General features: G+C 52.3%; 9 protein-coding genes across 9 annotated transcripts; 4 read left to right on the top strand and 5 right to left on the bottom strand.

Annotated features, from left to right (window-relative positions):
* Window positions 1–1085: 1085 nt before the first annotated feature.
* On the bottom strand, window positions 1086–1835 carry N0V89_006424 (uncharacterized protein; the record flags this gene model as incomplete). The annotated part of the gene is made up of 2 exons (XM_056215194.1): window positions 1086–1732; window positions 1832–1835. The coding sequence occupies 2 exons, from the start codon at window positions 1833–1835 to the stop codon at window positions 1086–1088; spliced, it is 651 nt and encodes a 216-aa protein (XP_056072461.1).
* Window positions 1836–2676: 841 nt separating this feature from the next.
* On the bottom strand, window positions 2677–3222 carry N0V89_006425 (uncharacterized protein; the record flags this gene model as incomplete). Its single annotated transcript, XM_056215195.1, is given in 2 exon segments — window positions 2677–3197; window positions 3216–3222. 2 exon segments carry the CDS (start codon window positions 3220–3222, stop codon window positions 2677–2679), a joined length of 528 nt encoding a protein of 175 aa, XP_056072462.1.
* Window positions 3223–4457: 1235 nt separating this feature from the next.
* Window positions 4458–5895, bottom strand: N0V89_006426 (uncharacterized protein; the record flags this gene model as incomplete). The annotated part of the gene is made up of 2 exons (XM_056215196.1): window positions 4458–4891; window positions 4959–5895. 2 exons carry the CDS (start codon window positions 5893–5895, stop codon window positions 4458–4460), a joined length of 1371 nt encoding a protein of 456 aa, XP_056072463.1.
* Window positions 5896–7721: 1826 nt separating this feature from the next.
* Window positions 7722–9541, bottom strand: N0V89_006427 (uncharacterized protein; the record flags this gene model as incomplete). The annotated part of the gene is made up of 3 exons (XM_056215197.1): window positions 7722–7898; window positions 7949–9471; window positions 9538–9541. 3 exons carry the CDS (start codon window positions 9539–9541, stop codon window positions 7722–7724), a joined length of 1704 nt encoding a protein of 567 aa, XP_056072464.1.
* Window positions 9542–11086: 1545 nt separating this feature from the next.
* Window positions 11087–13453, top strand: PRP43 (DEAH-box ATP-dependent RNA helicase prp43; the record flags this gene model as incomplete). The annotated part of the gene is made up of 1 exon (XM_056215198.1): window positions 11087–13453. The coding sequence occupies one exon, from the start codon at window positions 11087–11089 to the stop codon at window positions 13451–13453; it is 2367 nt and encodes a 788-aa protein (XP_056072465.1).
* Window positions 13454–13941: 488 nt separating this feature from the next.
* N0V89_006429 (uncharacterized protein) lies at window positions 13942–14735 on the top strand (the record flags this gene model as incomplete). Its single annotated transcript, XM_056215199.1, has 2 exons — window positions 13942–14001; window positions 14049–14735. 2 exons carry the CDS (start codon window positions 13942–13944, stop codon window positions 14733–14735), a joined length of 747 nt encoding a protein of 248 aa, XP_056072466.1.
* Window positions 14736–15192: 457 nt separating this feature from the next.
* On the bottom strand, window positions 15193–16236 carry IMP4 (snoRNA-binding rRNA-processing protein imp4; the record flags this gene model as incomplete). Its single annotated transcript, XM_056215200.1, has 4 exons — window positions 15193–15396; window positions 15451–15569; window positions 15620–16010; window positions 16063–16236. 4 exons carry the CDS (start codon window positions 16234–16236, stop codon window positions 15193–15195), a joined length of 888 nt encoding a protein of 295 aa, XP_056072467.1.
* A 3719-nt stretch (window positions 16237–19955) lies between these two features.
* N0V89_006431 (uncharacterized protein) lies at window positions 19956–21343 on the top strand (the record flags this gene model as incomplete). The annotated part of the gene is made up of 2 exons (XM_056215201.1): window positions 19956–19962; window positions 20199–21343. The coding sequence occupies 2 exons, from the start codon at window positions 19956–19958 to the stop codon at window positions 21341–21343; spliced, it is 1152 nt and encodes a 383-aa protein (XP_056072468.1).
* Window positions 21344–21480: 137 nt separating this feature from the next.
* On the top strand, window positions 21481–22174 carry N0V89_006432 (uncharacterized protein; the record flags this gene model as incomplete). The annotated part of the gene is made up of 2 exons (XM_056215202.1): window positions 21481–21485; window positions 21586–22174. 2 exons carry the CDS (start codon window positions 21481–21483, stop codon window positions 22172–22174), a joined length of 594 nt encoding a protein of 197 aa, XP_056072469.1.
* Between the last annotated feature and the right edge of the window lie 1203 nt (window positions 22175–23377).

Raw genomic sequence — 23377 nt, forward strand, 5'->3', positions numbered from 1 at the left:
AAATCGCCAAGTGTTGGTCACCGAAGACCCACAGCTGCACCTCGTTTGGGTTGCTGATCGGATTTTCATCAAGCCACTTCCTCCATATCTTCTGTCCTACGCCTTTTGGTCGAACTATCTCCACGAAAGTGGATGTAATACGACGTTGTGCAATTCATCGGACGGCAAACATGTCCTCCAACGACAACGCCTAATACCCTCAATTCTCGGGTTTCTGCGCACCTATAAACATCTGATCAAACACGAGTCAGATTTTCGTATCGCCCAAGACGAACGTTTGATCTCCCCTGATATCACATGGACCGGGTTCAGCGACCTGATGTCAAACGTCGCCATGACAGTCTCTGACGTGGACGTTTCCGATCGCTATCAATACGGTGAACTACGTCTTACTCGGCTAAATTTCTACTGTAAAATCTTTTTACGCAAATTCTATTTTCGCCGACGCTACTCCCAATACGGTTCATATTTCTCTCAGTTCTTTGCTCCGTTGTTGTTCATCTTTGGGATGTTCAGTGTGGTACTCTCAGCCATGCAGGTGATCGCGGCTAGTGATACCTTGCTTCTGGCCGATGCCGATGCCGATGTCAAGTGGCGGGGCTTCTGGCAGTTCTGTAAATGGATAAGCATACTAGTAGTAGGATTGGTGATGGGTACCTCCATCGTGTTGGCACTTCTTTTCTCTTATCGATTCGTTGGTGAATGGGTTTATGCTATCAGGGATAGATCCAAGCGGAAGACGGGTCGGAGAGCAAAGGCGAGGACATCAATCGTGTAAAACGAGGCTAAACCAAATATACAGATGCAGCCCTGCCCGTTTATCGTACCTCTGATAGACAACGCATGGCTTTTCATGCCTTTGTAAGCCTTGTCTCACCGTCTCCAGATTTCACGAACTTGCTAAGCGATTCAGTGCCATCGTTTGAAGGATAGCACTATATTTCGTAGATTGATACCGAAAGGTCAAACCGATCATGAAAGGCAGAATTCTAACCATCCATGTTTGAACAACCCACAGTGCAAACACATTACAGGCTGTACCCCCACGACCATCCCTCCCTTCCACTTCTCTCCCCTATAACGGCTCACTCCCAATCATCCCACAAACCTTCTTCCTCCCCGTCTTTCCCAACAAACCAGCTTTCGTCAACGTCCGTCCCATTACTCGATGTCGACCATTGATCCGGATCGGTGCTGTTGCTAAACAGTACCATAGCATTGCTCCCAGCAGAAGGACCGTCCGCCGTCCACTGCGGTCCCTCCGCCCCAATGTCAACCTTCCCATTCTTGAAACACTTCGTAAACCCAACCTTGTACTCTTCATACATCTTATCGTACTTTTCATCCCATTGATCGGCCATGGCATCATGCAGACTGTTGACTTGGCCAATCTGGTGCAATTGCGCCCAAGGCTTGTAGCACGGGATTGCAGTTCCTTTGCATGACTTTAGCACAAGCAGTGCGGCATCGATGCGCTTGAGAAGTTTTGGTATAGGGAATCCTGCCAGTGTGGTCTCCCCGGAGTCGAAAGCATTCTTTCCGTTTAGTGGGGCCGGAGCATTAGGGTGGAGGTTCTTCATTTGGACGCGGTCGTTCGCTAGGTTGTACAGTTCGTGCGCGTTTTTGTGGCAGTGCACTGTGTATGAGATATCGTAGCCTTTGCCGACGAGGCGGAGGGACTTGTATGAGTTGACGAATTTGCCCTTGGGGTGGTTGCCGTTGATTGTGTTGACTGTAATTAGAGAACGTTAGTAACTTGCTCAGATACGTAACATTGAAAAGAGACTCACAATTGAACGATGCGCCCTCCCAAAATTCCACGTTGGCATACTCATCGGCATCGTTGTTCTCTCTTTTAGTCAGGTCTGCATCTGTGATTGGTATCTTCCTGCCATCAAAGTCGGCACGTTGCTTCATCCCCGCCATCTCCAAAATCGTAGGCGAAAGGTCAACGTGAGCAGTCACGATTGACGTTTTTCTTCCCGCCGGAACACCTGGCCCACGGATGATGAGAGGTACGTTTGTGTCTTCTTCGAAAGAAAACTTTTTGCCAGCTCCGAGACGGTGCTGTCCTAGATGGAATCCGTTGTCACTACTGTAGATGATATATGTAGTTTCGAGCTTGCCGCTGTTCTTGAGAGTGTCATAGACGTCCTCTACAATGTCGTCAACGGTAAGAAGTGCTTCGGTGCGGGCTTGATAGTGGTCGTTAAGTTCTTTTTCCTGATTATCGTTCAAACGGTCGAGGTCCCAGACTTTATTGACGCCCGACCTCTGTTATTTCGTCAGGCAACTTCATTTCCTTAGAAGGAGAGTCCAAGCAAGGGATAACATACTTTTTGAGGATTGAAGTTGTCTGCGGGGGGAACATGAGCATTGGGTCGAGTACCCTTGTACTTCTTCTCCGGCACTGGGGGGCCATGAGTCTTCCCAGTCTCAACGTGCGGCGTAACCGGTGCAATTGCCAGAAAGAAAGGGTCATCTTTCTTAACAGCGTTCTTCAACCACCCGGAGGCGTAGTCACCAACCTTGGTCGTGGTATATTGGCCTTCGAACGACTTGTCAATCTTATTCGGGTGGTTCCAATTGCTTGAATTGACGTGCTGAAAGGAAGGATTATAGTACTGATACGTCCCTGGTCCACATAGAAATTGCTGCAAGCTTGACTTAGCCACTTCAAAGCCTGGACAGCCCTCGGTTGGAGCGCGGCGCAATACGTACAGCTTCGGTCCATCCTTTCGCGGTCATCTTTTCAATTCCATTTTCCTCGCTCATTCCATTGTACAATTTGCCCGAATAATACGTCTTATACCCATGCTCCCTCAGCCAAATCGGGAGATATTTGTTGTTCAAGCCTCGCTCTACGAGTTTAGTCCAACCGCCCCATTTGCCACTCACGCTTGTCACTTGGTGGTTGTGTGCATGGAGACCTGTCCAGATACTAACGCGTGCGGGACAGCAGAGCGCGGTCGGTGCGTAGTGTCGCTGGTAATGAGTGCCTTCATTGATGAGAAGCTTTTGCACCTTGGGCATGTGGCTGAGAGAGTCCATGCGCTGGTCTTGATCGTCCGTGAGGATAAAGACTACATTGTGTTTCTGCCCTGCTACCGCAGTATCAGGAGCTTCTTGCGTGTTTGCGGCGGTAGTGTTTTCTTGCGCAAATGTGGCGGTAGCGTTGAAGAGTAAAAGGATAAGTGCTGTGGAAAGTAGCTGACGAGCCATAATTAATGAAATTTTAGAGATAGCCACACCAAATGAATCTTGTCAATGGAAACACTGATGAAAACATGCAGATGCTTCTTATATCTCTGCTTCATTGCGGTGGTAGTCCGAACCATAAGGCATCCCAAGCAGCCTAAAATGTAAGTAACCAAATATACACATTGAACGGCTTCTGGATCGAAAGATCATTTTCGCCCCTTTAGCTGACGAAATTAGTATCCAGGTACTGGGAACTTGGTCTTTCCAACAGTGGGTTCATGCAGGTCGGGCGAATAAGGCATAGTGCCCGTGCGTGTCAGCTGGGCATGGTGGGCCTGGAAAACCGCTGCCCCAACTAGGAATGTTTGCATAACGTTAGAAAGAAGATCGCGTCGGAGCACCCGTACATAGCTATAGGTAAGGCTGCAGCACAGCCATAACTACCAAAGATTACTTGGGTTGTACATGCCCGCTCTCACTAATTTCTCAGTAAGGTAATTATGCAAAATCAATTCCCTCGCTCACCGGAGTAGAATCTTCCATTAGCTTTAAGCGCTCTCCCAATCGGAAGCTGTCAATACCGAGTGCCAGTGATTCTACTTGGAGAGGCTCTGAGCTAGCCTGATCCGAGCTTATCTACGGGTGAAGTAGCTCAAGAGCAACGTCAAAACATCCCACCCTGTTCTGTCTTGGATATAGTTGGTGTCGTCTCCAGTGTCATAGGTAATCTAATGTCCGTTCAGCTTTGGCCAAATGTTGACATGCTAACTGAGTATTAAGCGTTGGCTGGGCCATCATGGGCTTAGATTCATACTCGCCGGTATGGAGAATATAGAACTTGACTCATTGGAACGACACTGGATCAGACATCTCATACATAGTGAGCTAATTGGGATAATCTGTTGATATAAAGTTACTGGTTTCGTACTTGGGGGGTTGAAGTTGAGGCAACCTGAATTGGTGGATGGTGTTCCTGTCCACTCCGTCAGGAAAGTTGTAAAGAACCACACCACCTGCATCTTTATCGACCAGGCTCAAGTCACTAACTTCACAGATAACACACACGAAGAGACCACGCACACGATTATATCGATATGAACTAGAAAAGGGTATCTCCGCCCAGCAGTATTCCCATCCATCCCAAATGCCACCACCCAATTTTCCCCCACCCTCCACCCATCCGAAAGCGCTCTGCCCGGACCAGCCACCTAAGCCTCCGGGCGCACACTCTGCGGATTATGAAACACATCCCCGGATCAACCACCCCTTAATCCTTTCCAACCTCTCCAAATTATCCCCCAGTACATCTTCGGCCCATCCTCCCCCAGCGCCCGATCCACGTACCCCGCATAAGCCCCAAGATCATGCCCCAGCGCATCCGTAACGACCTTGTTCAAGCGAGTCAGGAAATCGCGCATGGTGTCGTCCACGGCGCCGAAGAGGTTGACGGCGTAGGCTTGGTGGTAGAAGAGCGCGTTACGGTGGGCGTACGCGGTGGCGTCCGGCGCGACGTCGTTTGTGGCGCCGCCTTCGAGGTCGAAGATGAGGAACCAGGCGAGGGTGCCTTTGTCGGATTCGTCGACGTATTTGAAGAGGGTGTCGACGGCGGTGTCGGACAGGAGGTCGTCTGCGGTGTACGCGAGGGATTTGGCGTAGAAGTGGGATTGGATGCCGCCGGCGAGGTCGAGGGCTGGGTGGAGTTAGTATCGGGAGGTTGTATGGGAGGGAGAGATGTGAGTGGATGTGGGAAGGCGCACCTAAGTCTTCTGCCCAGTGCCCGACTACACCGAGCCAGTCGTCTAACACGATGACACTCTCGTCAGCGTCGGGGAGTCGGCTTGAGATGTTCAAGCTGTCGAATTCTTCCTGCGGACCGAAGTACGTGCCCGTGACCACGACGCCAAGTTCCGTCATGATGAACTGCGATGCAAACTTGCGCGAGAGATCCGGATCCGAGATGAGCTTCTGCCACTTCTTGAAGGCAGTCGCCTTATCCTGTGCGTTGCCAGCTTGGATACCATAGCTGTACAACGTCGTCTTGTCAGGCTCGGCCTGCGTCCTGACCTTGAACTCGGTGATGATGCCGAACCCTGCTCCTGCGCCCTTGAGCGCCCAAAATACATCGGCGTTCTGGTCCTCCGATGCGCGGACGACGGATGAGTTGGCGAGCACGACTTCAACTTCTTCGACGTGGTCAAGTGCTGATCCCCACATGCGCGAACTGGGTCCGAGACCTCCGATGGTAGCATGTCCTCCGATGCCGACTTGTGGGCAAGTGCCATGGGCCATGGCTCGGTTGCCGTTGTCGTGAAGGCGCTTAGTAACGTCGTCGAGGAGGGTGCCGCCTCCGATGGTAGCTTGCCACGACGTCTTATCCATGCTAAACTGCTGGAAGTTCTTCATATCCACGACGATGGAGCCATCCTCACCGCCAATACCATAATTCGCATAGCTGTGCCCACCACAGCGGGGTTGCACTTTGATGCTGTTGTCGACGGCGCATTTGACGATAGCGGCGACTTGCTCCGACGACCTGGGGTACGTGACCGCGGAGGGATTCACAGGGATATCGAGATTGTACGGCTTTACGTGCGACAGCTGGTATCCGATTGTGGATTGTCCTGCTACCAGGCTCTTGTCGTTTCCTACTGCAGAGATTAAGCAGCTCTCCACCGCGCTTGGTTTGTTGCCCATTGCGACGTCCTTCCGGCGCGGGTTGAAGGTTGAACAAGGGCAGGAGTGCGGAAGCGGCAGCACTCGTAAAGATATGCTGCTGGCGGAGGCTTCAGCTAACAATAAGCAGTTTAGTTGAAGAGCGGTGTAGAAGATCCCGTGAATTCAACTCGACACCTGCAAACAGGATCGTTCGAGCAATACGCACGATCGCGCGATGTGGTAGTTGTTTCCAACTCTTGCGGTTGCAGTTTCCAGACCTCTATGCTCTTGTGCGAAATGGCCGTGGATTTACTAGCAATGGGCTCAAGAACAGAACAGAAGCAAAACAGCAGCGAGGGACGATTTCCGCGGTGACTCCCAAACATTCACGACATTCCGCAAGTTTTGTACAAACGCAATGCCGCCACACGTACAGTCGCCCAAGCGGGACCTGCAGCCAAGCACTTCTAGTAAACCCTCTGCCAATTGCACGAGTACCCTCCGCCTTGCCCATGGCGTATGAAACAGTGCTCGAAATCCAGAGGCGAAAACGTGGGTATGGTCGTAGGCTGCCCCATGTCAACGGGCATAACGGCGTGCTGCCAAGACACGTGTATGAACGTTGAGTGGTCGCGCTCGGGCGCCTGTGGACTGACCCAGATTGCATGCCTGCTCGCAACCCTGCACGGAGACATGTCATGTGGCGCAGCCTCGCCGGAGGAATACATGGTTGTTTGCGCATTGCAACCTTCCGAAGGAGGGCAGCGAAGGAAGTCGACAGCCGTGTGGAGGACGAGGTTCATCTCCGCAGTGGTACGTGCGGGTGATGCATGCAAGCGCTTTGCATGGAGGGAGGGTATGATGTCATTCGCATCCTGCGTATTTGCTGTTTGACTCGACTTGATCCTGTTCCTGGCGGATTAGGTTGTATATAGCCATTTCGATTAGTTGGTTTACCGGAAAGGTCTTGGTGCAGGGCTGGATGCAAGGCTGCTTGATCGCTATTCGCTCGCTGGGTGATGCCCTCAACGCTTCGAGCATATTCACGATGTCGAATGAAGATTGGAATTGTAGGCGAGGGAGAGGAGCGGGAAGGACTGGCATTATATAGAGGATTGATGGAGCAGATAGCTAGCCTGACATCGACCCCAAAGTCAGGGACTATAATAAAGTAAGGTCACAAATAGTCAGGAAAAAGTGCATCTCTGAATTTCGGACGACTGCAACGACTATTCAAACTCGGTTATTTGAACTCTCCGAGCCTTGCTTTTCATTAGGTACCATATTCTCCCAGCCTATTCAGTCGCAGCATACATTTTTCTAATACGACGAACAGAGTCTACCATCTAGCAGACATCAACCACAGCCCTGTTAAAATCTTGATCTCTCACATCTCCCATCATGGGCTGCACCTCCTCCAAGCCCTCCCACGACCCAAACGCCCAACAAGTCGGCGCAGGCAACCCAGCCTACGACGCCTACGCCGCAGAGCAATACGCCAAGATGAAGAAGGACAAGAAGAAGAAGAAGAATAAACTGGCAGCGACAGGCGGAGGCATTGCTGCCATGGCGGGATGTTAGCTACAAACGTCTGGAAGTACTTGAGGACGGCAGTGGTTGTGCCGTTCGACGCGGAAGCGGCACGAATTGAATTATATCTCTCAAGCTTGTTGGTAGCAGGAGTTCTTGATGGGCGATTCGAGTTCCGAGAAGTAATTGGATCGCTGGAGGAACTATAATATTATTTTAATTACGAGGCCATCGTGCTGGGCGTAACACCGAGCGATGGTACCATATACAAGGAGCTGGAAAGTTTTTATCCACATGGTGCTGCGTCACACCGACCAGAGCCGTAATCATGGCGCCTACATCAAGCACCCATTGCTCTTACTCGAATGCAAGTCCGAGATACCCAACCGGATGCGCTGCCCACCGATCGTCGTGAAAGCCTCCACAAGCCACTCGTACCACACCTTTCGGTCGTCAGTCTGCCTCCACATGCTCACTTCGAGTTCGGAGTTCGAGGGAAGATGGATGGGCGTCTGTCCTTGTTAGCCTCATCTTCACCCAAGGAATAAAAACCTCGACATACCTTCAACGGAAAGAAGATTGGAAACCACGATATCATGTCCTTGCTCTTCGCATCCATGGTAACAGGGTTCGTGCTCAGCTCCACCGGACCTTGCGACCCGCTGTACAGCACTGTCTCGAAGTATCCCGCGAGACCGTGGCATACGCCCTGCTCTTGGATCGGGTACGTGACCTTGCAGTGGCGGAAGTTGTGTTCGTTTGCGCCGTCTCCACCAGCGAGGCCGCCGCCACCACCAACGGCGGAACCCCCGCGGCGGAGCGATGACTGGGCGAGAACAGTTGGGGGTTGTGGGTGTGTGAATTCCCAAGCTGTGTGCACGAGAGGTTCGAGCGGAGGGTTCAGATCGAAGTCTCGCATCTTTCGGCCGTCGGATAGCTGGGGAGCGACTTGAGGCTGGTTTGGCATGATGGACAGGTAGTCGAATTGAGAGAACATTACGACCCAGGGGATCTCGAAGGCGCTCGCATCGCCGCCGTGGGTAGCCCGTGAGTAAACGTCGGCGTAGAGTTTGGGCGTTGCGATGGGCGTCATGTGCGCTGTGTAACTCGCTGGGATGGAGATGCCGTGGTCGGGATTGAGCACGTGTTGAACGCCGTCAAGACATTCGGGAGACAGCTCATTATCTGCAAAGCTGCCGAGCAGTTCGCTCACTAGGATGTCCACGTTGCCGGATGTTCCATCAGGCTTGACTGGTCCTTTCCAAGCGCGCATGTCCGTCTTCACGACAGTGACCTGGCCACCCCAGATATTCCGGTTATGACCCAGAAGCACCACATACGCATTGGGGTTCTTCTCGATGGCATAGACGCGAACAGGTACACCAGTGCGCACACTCGCATTCAAGGCACGAGTGACCAGCGGACCACGACCAGACCCTACCACAGCAATTACCACAGCACCGTCTTCGGAGCTTGTCGACTTTTGCTGGTCCCGCCAGTCCTCGAGGGCTCTGGCAATGGCCTCCTCGTACCACGCGTACTTGATGGGATCCTTTTCGAAGACCTCGTAGGTGATCGATTCAAGGTTGTCTGCCAGCGGCTGGAGAGGGCTCTGGAGGTAATCCTGGAAATTATCGCCGAAACGCTCGAGCTGTGTCGCAGGAGGCTGATTGCGCTGCATATAGCGCAAGTAACTCAAGTACGGCGTCGGGTCGCTACTGCTCTTCTTTCCAGCTTTCCTTGCTACCTGTGCTGCCTCGGCCGGAGTGGGGGCTGCACTCGCAGACGAGCCCGGACTAGGAGCATCGGCTGCTGCGCCGGGTGAGAGGTAGCCTGCGGAGTATTCGAACTCCGCTTCTGGGTCGTCCACACCAGGGATCGGGCCAATATCCGCGAGAAGAAGCCATGGCGTCGTCTTCAAACGCATGCAACGCATGATGAATAACTGTGATGTCTTGTGCAGTACCCAGCTGCCCTTCTCGTTGGGTATGAACGCCTTCGCTGACAGGATGAATAGCCGCACCGGCTCAGAGTACCATCTGGACTGCAGAGCCAGCGATGGAAGTTTCTTGGGAAGATCGAGAGCTGTAGACAGGTTAGCTATCAACCGTAGCGTGTGAATAGATCGGTCGAGCGTTGTTACAAATGCACTCATGGTGTGTCCCCCAAGCATGCGTACCACACATAAATCAGCTGAAAAGATATACGGCCGTTGATGGACGACCGTCAGATCCCTCGGTTTGGTGTAATGCATGGAGTAACATGCCATGAGATAAAAGTGCAACCATGTTCTCCGAAATGGGTGTCTGTAAGACAAAACAATGTGGTCTTACCAACTGATAGTCTGCTGTTGTATTTACAGATAGTGCGAATCGAGTTCCACGCATCCCAGGCAGCAAAGGAGTTAGTCGCCTGAGTATTGGCTGTCTGAGCATACTCTGGCCGCACAAATTGTGCTAGGTCGCCCAGTTCTTCTTCCTCGGAGGCCTTGGAGTAATCCACGGGCATTATGATATGAAGCTGAACATATGCTCCTATGGCAAGCGCCTCCTTGATCGCTCGCGCATACTGGGCGACACCATTGGTTCCGTTCGCAGCCCGCGGCCCAGGCACCACAAGAGTAACGACTCCGCAGAATGCTGCATATGCGACTTCCAAGTTGAAGACCTGTCGTGAAAGGTGCGCAATGACAGGGTCTGAAGAGCCAAGGTCTATCCAAGAGCTTGTGAATGCAATGAGCTGTGATATGAGGTGATCCGGCACCAGAGGGGTATCGACGTTCTCGAGCGCGGGTATTAATGGGAGCGGTTGTGCCTGAGCCGAGCCTCGGGTGGCATGTGTGTACGAGCTCAAGAGGCTGAGAACGCGCGAGTGGAAGTTATCGTTCGTGATCGGGGTCGTGAGCATGTCATACTGTGATGTGTAAGCATTTGCTTCACCTGCTCATATGGCTTTTCATGTGGTCTTGAAGCTATGTGTTGAATGCTAGAATTTCTCTAAGACGTCCACAAAATTTTGGCGCAGCGCAATATGCGCACAAGCTCTATAGAGAGAATGGGACTTACCCCGAGATCCTGCGCATGATGTACAAGCTCCGCCGTCACAGGCAGCGGTCGCTTCGTCTCGTGCTCTCCAATATAGAACAAGGGACGCGTTTCCTCCATGCTGTAGTCGGCCATGGTGGGGGCGGGGCGGAGGTAGGATGGCCGAACTGCGGTCAGTCGGCCTAAATTATCGATGCGGAGTGGGGAAGGTGAAGGTAGCGAGCAAATCGCAAACTCTGTCTATCACTACATGGTGCCTGAAAGAGTTTGTCGTCCCTCGCGCCAAAATCGGTGTGCTGTCCCGTCGCGTCGGCCTCGGCGCAGCGTCCTTTGAGAAACTGAGCAGACCCTGCAGGAAGGCCCTGAAGCTGTGGACCCTCAAGCACTCTCGCGACAACCTTCAAGTCGACCACACAGCATCGAGTCACGATTTGAAAAACACATCCTAGAGCAAGTCGCCCTGCGATCGACTCATGAAGATATCTACCTTTTCAACAAGCTCATGACCAATCTTGAACTGGGCAGAGCGACCCTAAAGCTAATGGTGGCACGTGATGCGCCTGCCTAGCTAGGACAGTTGGGGTTAGCTAACGTTCTGCCGTCGCAAAAAAGTTGAAGGACATCATCATCGCCGCGATCCCCGCCACATCTGCAAAATGGCGAGTAAGCGCGAGCTCACGAGCGAAGACGGCAACAGCAGCACCAAGCGCGCGAAGATGGAGAACGGAAACGGCAAGCAGGACGCCGGGGGCAATCCTTACCTTGCCCACTGGAACGACGACAGTAACAGTAAGCCTCTGCGTGTTGACCCAAATGGCACTTCAGGGTGGTCGACATTGTATGGTGGAATCGCCTTGACTAACAATCGTATAGAAGCCAACTCCGCCGACGCGCTCTACAACTTCAAGCGCCACGCGACGACCTCGAAGCAAGCATCCGCCGCCGAAGATGGCCCGCTCAATCCCTTTACGGGCAAGTCGCTGTCGAACAGATATATGGGCATATTGAAGAAGCGGAGGGATCTGCCAGTCCACAAGCAGAGGGATGAGTTTCTCAAGCTGTACCAAGAAAGCCAGATCCTCGTCTTCGTCGGTGAGACTGGTTCCGGAAAGACCACTCAGATTCCCCAGTTCGTGCTATTCGACGACATGCCTCACAAAAGCGCGCAAATGGTCGCCTGTACCCAACCGCGTCGTGTCGCCGCCATGTCAGTCGCCCAGCGTGTGGCCGAGGAGATGGACGTGGAGCTTGGAGAAGAGGTCGGTTACAGCATTCGTTTTGAGGACAAGACGGGACCCAACACCATGCTGAAATACATGACGGACGGAATGTTGCTGCGCGAGGCCATGCACGACAACAACCTGACCCGGTATAGCACCATCATCCTCGACGAAGCCCACGAGCGTACGCTTGCGACGGATATTCTTATGGGTCTGCTGAAAGAGGTGGTTCTGAGACGCAAGGATCTGAAGTTGATCATCATGAGTGCTACGCTCGATGCAACGAAGTTCCAGAAATACTTCCACAATGCGCCGCTGCTCGCGGTACCTGGTCGTACCCACCCCGTCGAAATCTTTTACACCCCAGCACCCGAGCGGGACTACGTTGAGGCTTCGCTCCGAACAGTCCTGCAGATTCACGCGACCGAAGACGAGGGTGATATATTGTTGTTCCTTACAGGCGAAGAGGAGATCGAGGATGCTTGCAGAAAGATCAACTTGGAAGCGCAAGATTTAGTTCGAGAAGACGCTGCTGGACCGCTTGTTGTGTACCCATTGTACGGTACGCTACCACCCGCGCAACAACAGAAGATCTTCAGCCCCGCGCCTCCGCCTACCAGGCCCGGCGGACGTCCAGGACGTAAGGTCATCGTATCGACAAACATCGCCGAGACGTCGCTTACCATTGACGGTATTGTGTATGTCGTTGACCCCGGTTTCAGTAAACAAAAGGTGTACAATCCGCGTATCCGTGTTGAGTCGCTGCTTGTTTCCCCAATATCGAAGGCATCAGCGCAACAGCGAGCTGGTCGTGCGGGTCGTACTAGGCCAGGAAAATGCTTCAGATTGTACACCGAACAAGCGTTCAAGAAGGAGCTGATTGAGCAGACGTATCCCGAAGTCCTCAGGTCGAATTTGGCGAGCACCGTGTTGGAATTGAAGAAATTGGGTGTTGAAGATCTCGTCCACTTCGATCTAATGGACCCGCCCGCACCAGAGACGCTGATGCGCGCTCTTGAGGAGTTGAACTATTTGGCGTGCTTGGACGACGAGGGCGAGTTGACTGTTTTGGGGTCGCTCGCCTCGCAGTTCCCGCTCGATCCCGCATTGGCTGTCATGCTGATCACCTCACCCGAGTTTTATTGCTCGAACGAGATCCTGTCTCTCACTGCGCTGCTCTCCGTACCGCAGATATTCGTCCGCCCTGCTGCCAACCGGAAGCGCGCAGATGAGATGAAGGACCTCTTCGCGCACCCTGATGGCGACCATTTGACGATGCTGAACGTCTACCACGCATTCAAGAGCGAGGAGGCACAGGCAAATCCTAAGCAATGGTGCCACGACCATTTCCTCTCCTATCGTGCTCTGCAACAGGCCGACAACGTTCGCATGCAGCTCAAGCGCATAATGGAGCGCGAGGAGCTTGAGCTGATGTCGACATCGTTCGAGAACAAGAAGTACTACGAGAACATCCGGAGAGCGCTCGTCGCCGGTTTCTTTATGCAGGTCGCTAAGCGTGAGGGAAATGGCAAGACTTACACCACGGTCAAGGATGAGCAAAACGTCTTGCTCCACCCTAGCACCGTGCTTGGCCAGGACAGCGAATGGGTAGTGTACAACGAGTTTGTGCTCACCACTAAGAACTACATCCGCACCGTTACGTCTGTCAAGGCCGAGTGGCTGTTGGACATCGCTCCTAATTACTACGACATTGCTTCGTTCAAGAAGGGCGAGATCAGGACGGCATTGCAGCGTGTGGCTACGAAGATCCAGCGGAAGGAGCAGGAGAAGGGAAAACGATGAACTTGTGATGGCAGTGCTGAGCGCAAGAATCTCATACCCCACGCTACGTCAGTTGGTGTTCAAACCTCTGACCTGGTCTTGTAGAGCCAAGATACCCTGCTGCGGCATGTAAGACTTGGAGAACGGTGAATGATATTGGATGACTTTGGTTGATTACTTGGTGGGCTTATAGACTTATCTGTATGGCTGAGTAGCCTACGCTACAGATGAATGCAATTGTTAGCGCAGCGGAAGTGCTGCTACATTCGATAATCTAAATCTGGCATTTGAAGATTCCGTAGTCCCATGTTACTGTATTCGTACTTTTGTACTCCTGATGCTCTTCTTTTGTCGCTTGCTCACTAGACAAGACCGCTCAGTTTTAGCGTCGGCGTTTCGACTTCGCTACCTCCGACATCTCCAACTTTTTTTGTTGCGCGCAACAGCAACACAGCACAACATATCGCAATCCGCGTCCACACCGCAACATCCCTTCCACGGCCCTCACAATGGCGCCAATTGAGGAGCCCGACACCAATCTACTTCACGTCACGCGCATATCGCAATATGTGCCCCTCCCACCCACCAGCCTACACTCCGCCCTCCCCGCCATCAGCGCAGAAGTCTTCTCCCCCTCCTCCTAAGCTACTACCCTCCCGCCAAAGGCGTTGTCCTCGCCTACGAAGACGTCTCGCTCTCCTCCCAACCGCCCAAAACCGCCTCCTCATCCGCCAACAAGTCAAGTCGCAGACACGCCGGAGATGCAGACGCAGACGCAGACGACCTCGAACGCATCGCAGAGCAAGAAGAAGGCGTCGTCCTCACCCGCTGCGTAGACGAGTACATGGCGCCCTACGTCTGGGCCACCGCTTCGCTGCTTATCTGGCGGCCTGCTCCCAATAGTTACTTAGACGCGACGCTCACGCATCAATCTGCCACGCACATCACGCTCGCGCACCTTAACACTTTCGCTATTACCGTGCTCAAGGAGAGTCTGCCGGCGGACTGGACATGGCATACGGAGAAGGCGAATAAGAAGAAGAAGGGGTTTGATGGGCTAGTTGCGGACGAAGGCGGGTGGTGGATGGACGGGGAGCTGAATGAAATTAGGAAAGGGTTACCGATGAGGGTTAGAGTGCGGGAGTGGGATGTCAGGGGTGGGAAGGGGAAGGGCGTGTTGCGGGTGGATGGGAGTTTGCTTAGTGTTGAGGAAGAGAGGAGTAAGGTGGCTAAGAAGGCGGGGAAGGCGGTGGTGGGGAGGAACGCAAGGGTGACGGGGGGAGAGGTTATGGAGGTGGATTGAAAGGCTGCGAGGGTCTGTGGGCTATGATCAACTTAGAATAGGAGGGAGTATGGCGTCACGGGAACAACGAAGGAGCCATGGGACAAGCATGCCGAAAGACGCGCTTTAATACTCGCCGCTATGCGAGGCAATCGTGGGAGGATGGACGTGACAGGAGTCGAAAACGCATGAATGACTATGCATGTCAGGCCTGAAAACTGGGGTATATATCTATCTGCTCCGAAGAGCTCGGTTCTACCAAGACCCGATGCGCCACTTCGTTGTCAACTACAGTCGACCGTGGAAGGTCGAAATTTTTCTCTCATAGCTCCTCCTCAACATGCGCAATCGTCTTCGTCTCCAGCTCAAGTCATTGGTGCCCTCCCAATCATCTACGCACGAGCGCCTCCAAGATTTTAGCACATGGTTCACACAAGACCTCGGGATACCTTCACATATCCCCGGCTAATAAGCCTCTTCACAAGTAATCCTTCTTCCGCCCCGTCCGTGTATATTGATTGAGATGCCACTCCACGTCACCCTCTTTCGAGTCCAGCGTCCCGCTTCTTATTTCGAAAAGACGCATCGTCATTCTGGGGCCAACTTCTGCGAGTTCGACACTCTGGAACCCAGTGCGAACGTATACGTGGTGTCTTACTTCGATGCTGTCCTCACGGTTTACCTAAACTTAACGTCAGCGACTGAGATGCTAATGGTTCTCCAATTGTAAACTTACGAAGGTCACAACCCTGTTGCCCGTCTTGACTGAGCCGTCGCGCGGTGGAAATAAATGCTTGATTATCGTAGTAACACGCTCTCCAAGTTTTGATGTAAAGCCTTCGAAGATCAGGTGAGCTGCCATACGTCAGTGAAAGCGCGATGGTATCTGCTAGCATATAGCTTACGATATGATTCCGAAACCGTGCCTCTCGACGCATTAGGTATGTCCGAGCGAAGGACGACGTTGTGGAGGGAGAAAGATGCAGTTGGCCCATGAGGAAGATGCGAGATCGAGATAGCTGTCGGCGTACCGCGGTGCTCATGTACAAGCACTACATCCGATAGTCCGCTCGACTTTGCGCTCCCCACCAGGTTTCCCAATATCAAATTACCACGGTTCAGCCGTATGCTCGTCGGGAGCAGCAACCGTATCTCCTTTGCGAACGTGCTCAGTCTACTGGAAGGATCTCGGCTGGTCGTGACCAGAATGCGTGGATCTACAACCCCAGACAACTGTGAATATTCATCGTCGATTCCGAGCTCCTCTTCCACTGTTCGATCCGCGCGTGATTCGTCCTGCAATAGAGTCAGTACTGCTCTACATATATTGTGTCGGGACGCAACTTACGTATTTATAGTCCGCGCGCAAGTTCGTGTCCTCGGCAAGATCCTTCGTCAATGGACGCCCACTTGCCAAACTCTGTTTGAGCGCAGCGCGCTTGGATGCCAACTCTGCGTCTCTGAGAGTCAAGGCTCTTCGGTATAGGTAATCCCTACGCTCTCTTGCTTGTCTCCGGATCATAGTTGCGCTTGTAGAAGGCGTGAATTACAGTGCTTGATGCTCGTGGTATCTGGGTTTGACTGCGCTTGTGTTTGGTGAATTTATGGTACGTTCAAGTACTGCACCGTTCGGTCGTAGGGAGCACAGGTGGTGGCGTGAGGGGAAACGCTTCAGTGATGTTCGGTGGAGTCGCGATTGAAGTTCGCGACAAATTTACGAAGTAGTTGGTCCGAGCTTTGCGGACCAACTTCTTATCGATACGATGTAGGGCTGAACGCGCAACCTCCGCATCCAATCTTCCTCCTGACGTTAGAGGAAGCCAATATTCAACAGCTCTTGAGCATTGAATGAATCTTTTGTCCTCCTCAGGGGCAAATAGACACTGATATGTGATGCAGTTAACGTACAAAGTGACCGACTGCATTGCGAACACACTGTGCGTGTCTGTCTACTTGCACAACTGGCGGCTTCAGGCTCGGAGAGTTCTGGCGTCTAAAAGGGTTACTGTAATGATATCCTCAGCTCCCTCAGTGGCGAATTATGCCACTTGAAACGGAGGCGTTCAATGCAGTGGCTTCGGCTTACGCGCAGGCACATGCAGGGAAGCGAGGCAGTGCAGGTAATTTTTGCCTGTCAGCCTACCTATCTTCTTTCGCGCCCACAGGCTCTCTCGATCTTGTCTTCTTGACGCGGAACGGCGTTATCTTACAGCTTTAACGATCGGCGGAATATGATTTTGGAGCCACCCGAAGATCCAGGAAAATGGCGATACAAGGGCCTGCCGAAGTAGACTCGAAGGCACTTGACTATGACCAGCTAAACCGCGACAGTGCTTCCTTCCGACTCCTCATAGTCCTTGCGAAAAGGTCTAGACATGGATTCGTGCAGTGCGAGATGTTCCATACGACCACCGAACTGATGGAAAATGCATACACATGTCTTTCGTATGTCTGGGGATCCTCGAATGGCCTTTTTTATGGAACGATAACCGTAAATGGCAAAGAGGTGCAGATACACCAAAATCTCTACGACTTCTTGCAGGTAGCCCATCGCAAATACGTGGGCGAGCCCTTCTGGATCGATGCTTTGTGTATCGATCAGAGCAACGTTCACGAACGCAATCACCAGGTCTCACAGATGGGAGACATATATCTACGCGCGAAACAAGTTGTCGCATGGCTAGGTCCATGCGGTAGTCTAGCTTTCAATCCTCTGAGCTCGTTACGATCTCAAATCTCCCTGCCTGAACAGTCTGGCTCGAAAGCTCTGTGGGACATTGGAAGACACTGGGTCGGGCTTGTCTCCACGCGCTTTTCAATTGCCGACTCCAGCGATATTTCAAGGCCAAATCAGCCCGTGGATCTGGAGCCGGAGATACGCATTAGGTTCTTGAACGCGATAAGGCTCTACTGGAGTCGAGCCTGGATTACCCAAGAGTTGGCTGTGGCATATCGAGTGCTCTTATTATTCGGCCAGGAAGAGTTGGACTTGGCCGTAACCGGAGAAAACTCTCTCATAAATGCCCTGGAAGTCGAGTTGAGGCTTGCAGGAAATGCCACAGACCATCCAGTCTACGGCATTTGGAGGCTGGCAAATGATATGAGGTGGAGGAAAGCGGAAGCAAACGCAGGGGCCGATGCGATTTCACCACCTCGCGACACGCCGACCTTGCTCACCCTGTTAAGACAATTTCGATCTAAGCAATGCTTCTATGCACGGGACCGTATCTACTCGTTGCGCTATTTGTGTAATGAAGGACGATTCCTTGAGGTTGACTACGATTCGTCCGAAATCGATCTTCTCCGCCACGTGGTACAGATTTCTCAAGAACCTGTATGCTTGTGTTCCGCGCTCGCGCTATGTAAAGCTCTATCGACAGGATTCTCGAAACGTGTTCAACGCATCGATCGATTGCAGACAACGTGCTTACAATTCAGCCATATTCTGTCAGCACCTGCTTTCGCCCCCGGCCGATCTTGCAAGTCTTGCGGAATTGGTTTTAGGGGCGAAACGGACGAACTCATCTGCCTAAAGCTATTGTGCCCCAGTTTCAGCGGTCATTTGACGATACGGCCACGTACAGATCGCAAATACTCCGTGGGATACTGGGGATCGGTTTCAACATACGGCGACACAACTTTGCCTACAAGCACAGCGATACTCGTCCGGGCTATCAAACCTCATGGAGCGATCTCGATTATCTTCCGTATATCAGTGCGAGACCTGCAGAATATGTCGCCGATGATTGAGCATGATCAGAGGACACTGGGTAGTGACAGGTGCTTTTCTACATGCACATTTCGATTTGTGGATACCTTTGGAAAACAGGATGTGTACATATAAGCTTGACTTCTTCGGGGCGTCCAAAAGTAAGACGTCTTATCAAGACAACATCGGCGAAGGATTATTATGGATGTGAATGCGGAGGTTAAAGCCGTTGGGACAGTCCAAGTTTGTGCATTCCTAATCTATCGAACTAAGAGATCTTATTCCAATGCTCGACAGATCAATTTCTCGATACTCCCGTATCATAAATGAGGTTGAAGCAACGCAGGCTGGGTAAACTATCGGGAGCGCCAGCGATGACGCTTTATCCTGGCATAGCCAGCGGCGTCTAAAAGCATATTGATTGGGAAGCCCGGAGCCACGCTGCACGAGTCATAGCCCGATGGGTTTTCCCCAGGCACAAGATCGAAGGTTCTTGTGAAGTGTTGGAGGGAATTGACCACTACAAGCTTCTGCGCTGGCCGCTGAACCAGCGTCAGCGCTCGCGATTCTTCCGTGCCCGGTCCATAATGAGATCACTCAGGAGACCTCATATGTGGTAGAAGCTTGGAAGCGTAAAAACGCGCGCGGTTCCAAAAGTGGAATAGCGCTCTTGTACGCAATTATCCATGCACGAGCTTTAGCACTTGCCACGCGCCACGTCGCGTGACTCCAAAGGGTAAGACTTCGGTGGGCGCCTAATGAGGTTTCTACGCAGATGGAGGACTTCGGCCTGGCACTAAGCTGCGAACTCCCCTGCGCTCTGAACTGATTCCCAACCGTCCCGCAAATAAGCAGAAGCACAAGATCGGCCTGGCCCATTCCTACCTACGCCATCCCGCTGACGCCTTGCGTCTCGTATCATGCATACATAGTACGTATACGTGGTTTGACAGGCGGTTATGATACTGTGTACCCTTACGAACGCAGGTGATCATTCAATGTCGCTTTACGCGCGTTAACCGCTCCTGAACAAATTAATCGGCCCCCATTGAGAAAGTCGTTTGAGTATCATTTGCACCATATCCGGATGACAAAGCCCCCCACGTATAGTACCAGTAGTCATCACCCAATTACTCCCGCCTGTCAACCCCGCACTCACATTCCCACTATCACTACGGCCGCAATGAAGAGCTACAACGGCTGTTGGACATGCCGCTTGAGGAAGAAGCGGTGTGATGAGATACGACCAGTGTGTAGGAACTGCTCAACGCTGCAGATCACCTGCCATTTCGAGGAAGAGAAGCCACCGTGGATGGACAATGGTCTTGGGCAGAAAGAGAAAGCCGAAGAGGTCAAGCGCCAGGTCAGAAGTGCTGCCGCGCGGCGTCGCGGAATCTCGTCCTTTGATGTTGTGGAGCCAACCGCCATCGAGCCAACGCCAGATTCAAGTATTCGCACGACTTCTCCAGATACGCTACTTAGCACTGTGTCAACGTCAAGCAACGGCCATGCAGAACCCTGGGACAAGCTGGATGGGTGGTATACAAGCAGCTCACCTAATGGGAAACCTGGGGAATCCGAGCTCGACCGTCGCTTCCTGATGTTTTACCTTGATCATTTCTTCCCGTTCCTATTTCCCTTTTATAGACCTCTGCTGCTTGAGGGTGGACGTACCTGGATTCTGGAACTTGTTGTCAGTGATCAAGCTATGTGGCATACTACACTGTGCCTCAGCACATATTTCGTCTCAGTAACTTTGGATGGCACTGTTTCAGGACATAATGTATGCAAGACGCTTGCTTGGGAAAAACTGCTGAAGCAGCTGGGTGTGATATTTACGATGCTCCAACGCAATCTTCAGGCAGTAGGTTCAGCCAATACGCAAGACTTGCTAGTTAAGACAGCCCGGATTATGGGAAGCATTATCCAGCTACAACGGTTCGAGATATCGGTGGGAAACTTTGAGAACTGCCGGAAGCACCTCGGTGCGGCCAACTCGCTCTTTAGACAGATTTTCTTGGCTGCGGAGAACTTTATAGACGGCGGCGAGCTGCCTGATTTTTGCGATGTACTGGACCTTATGGGACATCCACTCTGGGCTATAGGGTGTCAACAGCGCGGGGCTTGGAATTCAGATCAGGCAGCTTTTCGATTCTACTCGGCGCTTCTCATAGTAGACGACATCATCGCCGGCATTTGCATGGGCGAAACGCCTGAATTGCTGCAGTATCACGCTCGACTGCTCACGAACGGCAGGGGCGCTGACGAGAAACCTCCGCTGAGCCTGGAGGACTTTATAGGCTGCGAGAACTGGGTCATCTTGCAACTGGGCGAGATAGCTGCACTCGACACATGGAAGAGATCTTATAAAAAGGCTGGCAAGCTTGACATGATGGAACTGGTTGCCCGCGCATCGGCCATTCAGCAGACACTACTCGGCAACCTCGCGCGCCTCGACGCCGCAATGGACACACCCCAGTCCAACCGGCTCGGCTTGTTCAGCGTCTACAACGATCAATTACCGCCTATGCCGGGTGGGTGCGCCGTGTTTGTCACGCGTGTATGGGCGCACGCCGCATTGCTCTACCTCGCCATGTCAGTCTCTGGGTGGCAGCCAGGGAGCGCTAGGATTCGCGAGTATGTAACAAGGGTTTTGGTGCTGCTGGAGAGGATGCCGGCGCCTGAGCTGCTTCGGACCATGGTGTGGCCATACTGTCTCGTGGGCTGCCTTTGCGAACCTGCTGAAGAGGTCCGATTGCGGGCTATGGCAGATGCGTTGGTCCCCCATCGACTTTTTGGAGCCGCGCGCAAAGCATTGGAGATTATGGAGAGCGTCTGGAAGGCAAGGGACGAATTGAATGTGGATACAGACTTTGCGGCGTGCGTCCGCAGCTTAGGTTACGTCTCGCTGTTGGTCTGACGGATGAATGCAGATGCGCCACCCGCGCGGCTTGTGGGTCCGGCCTAGGTCTTACTGTTGGGCTTTCAATGGCTCACGTGACTGACACAGCGCTCTGGGGGAGACTTCTGTTGGTCAGGCTAAAGTGCATTTGGAGGATGATGTCTGCGTATAAACGTCGTCAAGTGTCCCGCGAAATGTTGAAGCATTGCACTTCCAGCAACAACGAGCACGTTCTTGATCCCTCGATCACTTTCCGCCAGGTCTCACGACCACACCATGTCTTCTAAGCCCGTTGCCCTCATCCTTGGCTCAGGCCCGAGGGTTGGTGCCGCCGTTGCCAAAAATTTCGCAAACGCAGGCTATTCTGTGGCTATTACATCTCGCAAAGCTGCCGACGGGAAGGCTGCCGAGGGTTATTTGTCTGTCAAAGCAGACTTGTCCAATCCCTCGTCGCTCTCAGCCGTCTTTGATGCAGTCAAAGCCGAGTTCCAAAGTGCCCCAAGCGTCATCGTCTACAATGCCGCCGCCCTCACTCCCCCTGCGGGCGACGACCTGTTTTCTATTCCTACCGAAAGCCTTGCCACCGATCTCAACACCAACACCGTGTCTGTCTACGCGGCTGCTAAAGAAGCTATTAAGGGCTGGGAGACACTCACAGGGGACACCAAGAAGGTTTTCATATACACTGGCAACAAGCTTAACACTTGGATCGCCCCAATGCTGCTCACGACGACCTTGGGTGTTGGCAAGTCGGCTACTAGCTACCTTCTTGGTGCGGCAGACACTCGCTATTCCAAGCAGGGTTACCGGTGGGTTCAACTTTGGCCTTATGGAATAAATTATAACTAATACTCGGGCAGGTTTTTCTACGCCGATGAGCGTAACATAGATGGCAGCATCAAGGGCATGCAGATTGACGGCGACGCGCATGCCGATTTCTACTTTCAGCTCGCGAGCGGAGACGGAGAAGTCCCATGGCACGCTACTTTTGTTAAGGGACAAGGTTACGTCAAGTTTTAGAAAAGAATAATGCTATGCGGTCAACCGTCAATACAGAACTTGAACGCAATCGCAATTTATCATAAATGTCAAGAGCAAGACCTCTGGTACCCGATAGTCATCCACATAGTCACGCATGCAATCTCTTTGAGCAAGCACCACGTCTACATCGATTGCTGACCTGCTGGAGAATTCTTACGTACTGAGTGCAACATTATAACGACGAGTGTGGAACCTATCCACAGAACTTGAGTAGCTTATTCACAAGTGTGAGCGAGCGAGCGAGTAGGGAGCATGGGTTTATATCGTTGCCATGTGTTCTAATTGCACAACTAGTGGCACGTCAACGCGCGACTTTGTCTACGGTAACGATACTTGGCTGCCGATGGTATCAAGATCAATTTTCCTATCTATGTGAGAATTACTGTTGAACTCAACCGGAGGGACGGCAATGGCGTACAGTGCTTACCTGCGCAGCCTAAGATTTGCATCATGCACTGCTCTCCAGTGGGTCGTCCATGTGCTTGGTATAACTCAAAGACGTATGAGGGAGTCAAATGTTATCTTTGATTAGCCTCGTAACCAGTATCAATAGGCATTGAATGCATGGATATCCCGTCGGAGAGTATTGCATGCTGTAGGCTGTTCACGCTCCAGCTACCGTAATCTGTCACTCAGGGAAGTGCATGCCGAGTTTCATTGAAACGATTTCTTGATGCATAGATTTTAGCTGAAGTGGAAATTGAGGCGCTGGACCGCGCGGGATCTGGAAGAGGTGTGCGCGCGGCCTACTGTGTAAGTAATTGTTTCCGCCTTAGTGAGTCGTCCCGCGCGGCTTGTGGAGGTCAAAGACGTGGGGGCCGAAAGCGTCATCTGAAAACTGTGATTACCAATCTTCGGTCACGACTTCATAGCGAGCGTACAACTGGCTTAGTCGCGACATATGTTTAAGACATGTCACGTGTTTTACGGCTTTCCAAACTGTCCTTTTCTTCCAACGCTGCTCTTTGCTCTCGAAGTCAACAGCATCAACCATCAGCATGAACGCGTACA

This window comes from Didymosphaeria variabile (genome assembly GCF_027946475.1).
Source record: "Didymosphaeria variabile strain IMI 356815 chromosome Unknown scaffold_4, whole genome shotgun sequence".
In the NCBI taxonomy this organism is placed as follows: domain Eukaryota; kingdom Fungi; phylum Ascomycota; class Dothideomycetes; order Pleosporales; family Didymosphaeriaceae; genus Didymosphaeria; species Didymosphaeria variabile.